General features: G+C 31.3%; 3 protein-coding genes across 3 annotated transcripts in view; 1 reads left to right on the forward strand and 2 right to left on the reverse strand.

Moving 5' to 3' along the window:
- LOC105620326 (ras-related protein Rab-8A-like) overlaps window positions 1-1,004 on the reverse strand; it is a 3,951-nt gene extending 2,947 nt beyond the window's left edge. The window contains exon 1 of the mRNA XM_012201828.1: window positions 979-1,004. The gene's annotated coding sequence lies outside the window, so the exon portion shown is untranslated. The remainder of the gene's footprint in view (window positions 1-978) is intronic.
- A 2,076-nt stretch (window positions 1,005-3,080) lies between these two features.
- Window positions 3,081-6,670, reverse strand: LOC105620384 (probable serine/threonine-protein kinase mkcC). The gene is made up of 5 exons (XM_012201884.1): window positions 6,646-6,670; window positions 3,865-5,919; window positions 3,665-3,784; window positions 3,431-3,584; window positions 3,081-3,177 (listed from the first exon to the last, which is right to left on the reverse strand). Exons 1-5 carry the CDS (start codon window positions 6,668-6,670, stop codon window positions 3,081-3,083), a joined length of 2,451 nt encoding a protein of 816 aa, XP_012057274.1.
- Window positions 6,671-6,781: 111 nt separating this feature from the next.
- The window catches only part of LOC105620385 (dnaJ homolog subfamily C member 10-like), a 6,910-nt gene continuing 4,279 nt past the window's right edge, over window positions 6,782-9,412 (forward strand). The window contains exons 1-4 of the mRNA XM_012201885.1: window positions 6,782-6,864; window positions 8,542-8,695; window positions 8,775-8,988; window positions 9,134-9,345. Coding sequence (XP_012057275.1) covers window positions 6,782-6,864; window positions 8,542-8,695; window positions 8,775-8,988; window positions 9,134-9,345 — 663 coding nt within the window. The remainder of the gene's footprint in view (window positions 6,865-8,541; window positions 8,696-8,774; window positions 8,989-9,133; window positions 9,346-9,412) is intronic.

Genomic DNA, 9,412 nt, shown 5'->3' on the forward strand with positions numbered 1-9,412 from the left:
CGTCTCTTCTCTCTCTCTCTCTCTCTCTCTCTCTCTCTCTCTCTCTCTCTCTGTCTCTCCTTCTCTGTCTGCTCCTGGCTCTCCCGACGGATCTCGACTTTTGGGACACGATGACAGCACAGACGGGCGGTGACGCGTGGTTCTACCGCGCGTGAAAATTGTGGGAGAAGGAGATTCGTTCGTGTATCCCTCGTGCACGCTCGCGACCGCGCGATCGCGAATTAACAAAGCGGATTAATCGCGCAAAACATCTGTCATAAAAAAGCGGTGACAGCCGTCCGCGAACTCCGACACGATTTTGCTCCCGTGTAGTGGCCACCTTGCACCACCGAGTGCGCGTGCGCAACACGTGTTTCATCTCGCGGCGATCTTGAATTCTCAAACCGTGTCCACCTCAACTACGATGAGGATCGCAGTCTTCACAAATGATCACATATCTGCAAATATTCAGACATGATAAGATCGCGAAGGAATTCTGTCGTATTTTTCGCCAGGTATTCAGAGATCATAATTCAACTTTAACTTTCTGAAGCTGATGGTGGATTTATTGGGTCCATTCAGTGGGGGTTTTACAACAAGAAGCTCAGATAATACAGGCTACTTAAGAGCTCTGTTTATTAAGATTAAGATTATTCTATTTTTCTTGATGTTCAATGAATAACAAAGATTGTTCATTGAATTGAACATCAAGGATAGAATAATCTATATAAATTGAATCTCCTGGAAGAAAAAATAGCCTTAGTTTCTTAAGACAAAGATGGATTCTTAAGACACAGTATAGCTCAATGAATCATTATATCCTTATTGTTTGTCGATATTAAATAAAGATGAAATGATCCACTATGTTACATTGTCATTTGTCTCTTGCTGGAAAGCACCTTGTTTTTTTCTAAAAAGAAAGCAACTGTTAATGCACAGACTTATATGTGGATGCATAGAAGTCTGTGTGTGGATGACACAGACTTTCCTTTTAGGTGCCACAAACATTATTCTATCTTTCTTGAATTCAATGAATAATAAAGATAGAAAGACACTTGTATCGACAGTATATTAAATGTATTCATTCTTTCTTATATGAGTTATGTCATTTTGGTTGCTTGGTTTAATTAATTAGTACCTTTTAATCAACATAAATTAAATGAATTATAGATCTAGCATTATTATAGATTTTGCCGTCAGTTTCGGAGGGTTACATTCAAGATTTTATCCAATTAATGAAATAATTATAACTATATATTTCGAAATCGCATTTAAGACAATCGTTAAAAATAAAATCGTAATATCTCGACGTAACACATCGTTTCGCCTTAGAAATACTGATTAAGTAATTCCATACAAAAATAAGGAGAAATACAAACAAGATTCTTCTTTCATATCGCTTCTTTTCCTTGGATATTTTCGTCAAAGGAAATATATTAGAAACATTTGACAAGATAGAAAGAAACTTTATTGAAACACAAACATGTTTTACTTTCCTACATCCTCTTTCCTAGATTACATTGACTTTTTCTTTTTTCTTAGAGCGAAACATTAATACACACAATCACAAGTTTCTCGCCATCTTACTTAGTCGGAGTTCTCATTAAAAAAAGCTTTAGAAATCTTAAAGACCAGTATTACTTAAAATTTATTTTTTCTTAGCAAACATTTCAGATATAAATCATACAGTTTTTTAATAATCTATCAGAACTCATTAAAAAGCTCTTAGCTTGTAAAATTGAAAGTTCAGGCCTCAAGATTTGTTTGTTCTGGCCTCGTGCATCATAAATATTTAAAATTGATTTATCTTTCTGTATTACAGCAGAGAAATCGATTTTTCTCAGCAGGGAAACCGTCATTACGTGCTATAATGTTTATTTTAATTTTCTAACTATTTGACAGGAAAAAAAAGCGACTGGCCTTCACGTTCTTTGTGTTGAAATAATTTTTCATTCGATGATGCGATACATAGCTCTTACATAGCTATTTTTCGAAGTCAAAAATATTTTTAAAATTAATAAATAAAAAGCTATGGCTCAGATATTAAGTAATACGCTCATCCTGTACATATATATGTAATATACACACAAGAAAAACAAACTTTTTAGAAATAACTTTCAAATTACATTCTCTAAGATTATGAGAAGTAATTTTACAGTTCATATCGAAGATGTGCCAGAGCATTTTTATTATATAGTAATCTTGATATGAGCTTATTTAGCAATAACAGCTTATTGACAGCTTAATTAACAGTTAAATGCGAATATTAATTATACAGATAAATCAAACTATATTGCGCTTATGGATTATTTATAAATAAAAACTATTGAAAATAAGTTCTATGTGAAACACACAGAACTTATTAAAATTTTAATACATTTTAAAATGATCTGTGGCTTAAAAACAATTTATACAAATATATAATAGTTATTTTACAAATTATTTGAAATTAATATTATTAAGTATTAAATCATTTGTTGTCCCGGTATATTGAGTCGTCCAAAAATCCAGAAATGAATAAAAATATCTTAAAAATGATCGAATATAACAAAATTTAGTAAAGCAGTTTCCAATAACTTTGCTTTTTATATATTTTTCGCCATAATTGATCGTTAACGAGCTATCTTAGTATTTCCGAACTTTTAGTGGATTCTGTATAAATTCATAATATAATTCCAAATTTCATTCCATTTTGAGATATAAAATTCCTCCAAAAAACACATAATTTTATAAAAGATCTAAAACTGTTTATTCCTAAATTTTACATTAAAAAAGAGGAGATTAATATTATTAATTTTTTTAAATTTTCATTTATGGATATGGTAACAAATCAATTTTATATATATATATATAGAAAAATTCTTTAGTTTTTCTCTTAGAAGAAGAAAGGACAGCATATGATACACGCATTTCTTAATATTTGTATGTGTTTAAATATAATTAAATAAAATACTTTAAGTATTTCTTGAAATTCTTCCCTCTCTTAAAATTTTTAATTATTATTAAAAGATGCTTTCAAATTTCAAGAGAAAAAAAAACTTATATAATAAACTACATTAACAAAACGAAAGATCGAGGTATATGCTATAAAACCACAATCTTCACGAATTTATGTTTCGAGACTTCATTTGCAATTCAAACCGTCGATTTGTTCGTACACCCTTCAGCATCATCCGCATTTCATGTTGCTGTTTTTGCCTACAAATATTCACAATTTCATAAAATTTTATATTGAATTATTTTAAAGTTTCTTACACATAGATCTATAAGTACATTATTTAATTTAGCACTTAAATCCTTTCGTCATCATTAATCCTATAGCTTCAATAAAATTTAATAAATAAAATTTAATTAATAAAACTCAAATTATATATCTTAAGCTTATGGATAAATACACTATCTTGTAAATAAACTGTTATAAAATAATTTTCTTAAAATAAAGGTGATGTACCTTGAAAAAACAGTTTGTTTTTTCAGTACAAGATGCGTAGCTTCTGACTTTTTCAATTTAAATCCAAATCTGTTATGAATCCCATCCTTAGTGTCGCTTGGTAATGGTTTCTTCTGTTCCGACTTTCTATCTTTTGAAAATGATTGGTTAGCAGCTACAAAAATGATTTATGCAAAATTATTAGCATTTATAAAAGTTGTCGACGTATGCAGAATAATAATATTATCAAATTACTGAACGCTAAATGTCTAGCTTCCAAACGTTTTTTTGCATCTACAAGCGATTCTGATTTAGCAAACATTTGCTCATGTATCCTTCCGAAATTTGGTACTTTTTTCAGCGATGATTTTTTCTCTGAAAATAAATCGGAAGTTATTAGAATATAAAATAAAATTTAAAATATAAAATACAAGCGATTTTTTATTTCATTTTACCTGATTTCTTTTCAACTGATGCAAAGGTTTTTGGTGTTTGAATTGCATTTAACTGAATCGATGTGTCTCTGTGTATTCTTGGATTTGAGTTCTTGAAAGGAGAAATCAGCGAATTCCGAATAAATTTTGCAGTTTCAGTCTTTTTCGATTTTTGTGTTGAATTCATAACATTGTTTCTATGCTGTGCATTAGTATTATGTGATATACTCGATCGTGATCCGTTCAGCTTGTTAATTGAGTTTCGTGAACTATTTGCGTTAGATGATATATCCACAAAACGCACTTTAGCTTTTTTAATGTTATCTTTCAAGACACTTAAATTCGCGTCAGCTGAACTGCGCTTTCTCCTGATCATTTGTCGTAAGTTTAGTGTCTGTGGTTGTTCTAATTCATAGGTATGGTTCTCTTGCTTCTTCTCTATCGAATTATCCTTATCGTAAGTAATGTTTAGTTTTGTGACATTTACAAGGGGAAATTGACTAATTTCTAGAGTATTATTAATATCTTTATCATCAAAAAGAGAAGATGAAGATATATTTTCAATGTCTGTGTTTCTATCCATTGTATTAGCTAGGATAATGGATTGATTTTTATGTCTTGATCTAGTATTAAGAGAAATATTATTTACAGAACCAATAGAATCAGACAAACTATTGTTTCTTGATATCATGTGTTCCTCTCGTGGAGTGGACGACACTAAGGGTGCCTTTCCTTGTATTAATGCATTATATTTAATTCTTGATGTTCTGTTAGTGTTCGTGGTAATTCGTGGTATCCCCATACTATTACTTCTTAATTCAGAATTAGAATTTCGCTTAGATGTACCTCCAGAAACATGGTCCTCAACTGGTATTATTATTACCTTCAAATTCCTCTCATTTGAGGGAGATTTTATTTTGATCGAAGTATTTCGAGTTTTACTAGCGACCACATGTTTTTGTTTCACATTTTTGGACGATAATTTATCTAATACCACTACTGGTTCAGCCAGCACATCTTTCATTTGTGAAACCGTCAATATCTTTGTTAATTTTGGACTTAATTTTGGATTTTTAATTGATGATAAATTCTTTTCCTTGGATAAAGGAGATTTTTTTGACCTAATTTTGGACGATTTGTCATTCTCAAGATTTGGTGTAGTATTAGGACTAGCAGAAAACGGATTCTTTTCCCTCCGGGATGAAGATAATAATTTCAGTTTATGTGATTTTGATTTTTTCGATTTTGGAGACTTCAACATTATTTTCGGAGATTTTGAGAATTTACGTGAAATTAAATTTAAGCTAGACTTCTTGCGATTATTTTTTGTTGCTGATGATGTTGATGCAATTTTATCGGACTTGGAATTATTGTCTAGCGTGTTCTTTTTGCTCTTTCGTGATTTTTTATTATGAGAATCACTCTCTGATTTTTCTAAACTCTCCTCAGAATCCTCATCTACAACAAGAGATAACTTTCGTGGACTCTTAAATAGCTTCGGTACAGTTATTGAGTGTGTCTTTGGAGAACCTATGGAGATTGGTGATTTTTTGGGTGTCTTTTTAGATCTGTGTGGTGTAAGACTAAGCTTGGGAGGTGTACTCTTAGGAGTAACTATAACAGGCGATATTTTTGCATTTGTGATAGAGATATTTCGTTGTAATTTTTTATTAAGCATTTTCTCTGAATTCCGATTTGAGGCATTATACTGAAATAAGTTAGTCTTGAATTCCATCGTTGCAATATTGTTGCAATGCTTGTCTCTTAATATTCTGATTGATTCACTGAGATCCATATTCTGGTCTTCTTGCAATACAGATGTATCTGTTTCTTTGTTTAAATTAAGTTTTCGACGAATAGATTTCTTCTTTGTGGACTTTTTGAACGTTATCTTCAGATCAGGTTTTGGCACTTCTTTTTTGGCACTTTGCTTAGCAGCGGTTTCCAAATTATTCTCAACATTAGATTTCCTCTTCTTCTGAGACTGTCTGATTTTCTGTGCTGACTTGGCCACATTCTGGCTTACTTTTACTTTTTGTGTCTTAGATCTAGTAGAAACAGATTGTTCCGCCGTTGCTGCAAAGTAATAAAACATTTCAAAACTATCTTTCAAATCATCGAAAGTTTTGTGAGAAATCTATGATAAGACTGTAATCAAACTCCAATTAATTTAGCAATTACGTATTATAATTGTTATATTTAAGTTTTTGAATGAGATAGCACTATTAATTATTGTTTGACAAATGTCTGTTTCTATTAATGTGAACTAATTTTAATCTTGATTTAATTTATATACTTTGGGTTTTTATATATTATAATTCTGAAAATTAGAAAAAAATAAAAAATAAGTTAAATCAAGATTAAAGTTAATGTAATATAATTGGAGAATTGGACAAAAGAAAGATTGAGATCTTGTTCCACCAATGTAAGATTAATTTTAATCTTTGTTTAAGGTATATTTTTCTAATTTTTCAGAACTAAAAAAAGATAAGAAGTAAATTGAACCGAAATAAAAGTTCATCTTACATTGATGGAAATCTTACATTTGGTGGGTCTAAGAATGATAAATTATATAGTTCGGAACTCTAGCAAACAATTTTGCCGATCAAGTCACTTGGAGCTTAAAGTCTAAGTCGTCCAATAACGAGAATCGAATAATTTCCTCGATCAAGTCGATAACGTAGTGTCTCGAGTTCTCGAAATCCACACGAAAAGAAACGCAAAATACATCACGAAGAAAACTATAACCTTACATTCGAATTGAAGGAGAGAATCATCAAGATACACATATGTCCGTCTCACCTGCTCGAGTTCGTCTGGGCGACATCCGTCCTGATTTCGTATCCTTTTGCCACGTAGTCGTCTTATCACGAATGCACCTCCGACACTCTGACGCGATCCGATCTTACCACTTTTCCGATGATTTGTTGGGTCTAACATGAACGTGGACTTAGTGGATTCCGCACAAAATAGTTTAGCTGTATTTGCGCGCCTATTTCAACGGCCAATTGCGACGCTCAAGTGATTCCCCTCGTCACAGAACGCTCCTCTATCTAGGAACGCGCACGCCAAATTAAGTCAGCGTCGCAGACTCGAACTGATTGTTTTAAATGGCGGTGTAACCGACATCAGACAACATAAAAATCGCATCTGCTAAGCAGGTTGCCTTAAAGGAGCTAAGTTTAAAATAAAAAATTAAAAAAGCTCGAGCAATTCGTTTAATACCGAATATACTGCGAAAATATATGCAGACTTTTATAAATGTCATTTTGAAATGGACAAAAATTCGATCAAAGAATTGCTGATTGGTTAACAACTATAATTGGTTTTAAAGTGAAAATTAGAGCCTCCATTTTTCTCAATATTATGGCTGCGTTCAGCAAAAAACAATAGTTTTGCAATCGTTTCATGATTGTCCGCTGAGATAGAATTCTTTTTATTTTCATTCTTTTAGATCTAAAAGTATAATTCAATCAGCGCAAAGAAAACTTCCAAGTTGTAAAATAAACGTTCTGCTGAACATAGCAATGGATACATTAGGTGCATCCAGAAGCACGACCGCTTACTGAGCGGTCAGTAAGCACTTACCTCTGATTGGTCTATATTTTAAGATCTACTGGAATATGCCAATTAATATGCCGATTAGATGAAAGAGCGCTCAACGAGCTCTTAAAAAAAATATAGACCAATCATGTGATAGAGCTCAGTGAACTCTTGTATCTGTTTGGTCTGTATTTTTAGACCAAACAGGTCAAATGGAACACGCCAATCAAATGCAAGAGCTCACTGAGAGTTCAGTGAGCGGTTGTAATATTAAATGCACTCATTTTAAAATACTTGACTGTGATTGGCTTACGGCTTTATGATTACGACTAAAATTTTTACATACATGTGATAGAGAGAAAGAGAGGAGCACAAATTAATTATCAAATTTTTTGTTATTTGAACAAATTCCAATTGTATGCACATATAAACATGAGAAGAATAGATGTAATCTCTCAAATGCAATAATAAGATACAAATAGATACAAATGTCATTTGAAGTACATATATTTTATACAGAACAATTTATAATAGGAAACAAAATGTTTGCTTTTTTCTTTTAATTTAATAAAAAATATATAATAGGATATATTATTTAGTCGATCCTGAGAAAAAAATAAGACGAATACGATGTCAAAGTATTTCGTGAATAATAAGAAACTTATTTACACTTTCTTGTAATGACAATTTCAGAATTAAGGTTGAACAGGATCTGCGGTTTTCCAAACACGATTAAACGATAACATCACAGAGCGTGGGAGTACTATAGTTAATAGTATGCGGGGATACGTAGTGACTGATGTTCTGATGAAAAACTGACTTCAACTGAGAGTTGAAAGTGCAGCATAGCACTAAATTATTATTGCAACATAGCCGCTATAAATCTTTTTAAAAATGTATGTATATTATCTAAATTAAAGCTATATTAACAAAAAATTTGTTATTATAAACTGATACTGCAGTTCCTATAAATTTAGAGAATTTCATAAGACTTATTTTCACTTGCCACGTACTGTTTAAATATGGAGATAATTCTCTCTGTATGCTTTTATATTATTAATATACTGAGTAATAATATCGAATAGAATCTGACTTTATAAATTCTAATTATAATTTAATAATTTTATATGTAAGTCATATTTGTTCTTGTTACAGGTATAAAGTTATTGTTAATCTCATTGTTATTATTTCTTTAACACGAGGAGAAGATTATTATGAGATCCTTGGTATAAACAAGACTGCTGATCAGGATGATATTCGAAAGGCTTTTAAGAAGCTAGCTATTGTTTATCATCCTGACAAAAATAGTGTATGTGAATTAGAGTACAGTATACCATTATTGTTTTCTCTGCTGTGCTATATTGTCATAAAGCTTTGATATTTTCCAGGACGATCCAAACGCTCATGATAAATTTGTCAAATTAACAACAGCCTATGAGACATTAAAGGACAGTGACTTAAGACATAAATATGATCTTTATGGAGAAGATGGTCTTAATAAATCTCATAAGAAACAAACCTATCATTCTTGGAGTTACTATCAAAACAGTTTTATATATGATGATGACAAATATGTTATTAATTTGGGAAAAAATGATTATTGTGAGTATATAATAACTTTCTTTATGCTTGTCATTAAATATGAAACGAAAATATGAAATATATTAATGTTAAATTGCTAAATATTAAAAATTAAGAACTAAACTGAGTATTAATATTATGCATATATATATATCTCTGTGTGCAGATGAAAGTGTTATTAACTCTCATTCAAGCTGGTTTGTAAACTTTTACTCTCCAATGTGCAGTCACTGTCATCACTTAGCACCGACTTGGAAGGAAATTGCTAAGTTACTTGATGGCGTTGTAAAAATTGCAGCAGTTAATTGTGAATATAACTGGCAACTATGTCATCAAATAGGAATCCGTGCCTATCCTACGTTGCTCTATTTTCAAAAGGTATGTAAAAAGAGAAAGAGAGAGAGAGAGAGAGAGAGAGAGAGAGGAGGGAGGGAGAGAGAGAGAG

Source organism: Atta cephalotes (assembly GCF_000143395.1).
Source record: "Atta cephalotes unplaced genomic scaffold scaffold00025, whole genome shotgun sequence".
NCBI classification, from domain to species: Eukaryota; Metazoa; Arthropoda; class Insecta; order Hymenoptera; family Formicidae; genus Atta; species Atta cephalotes.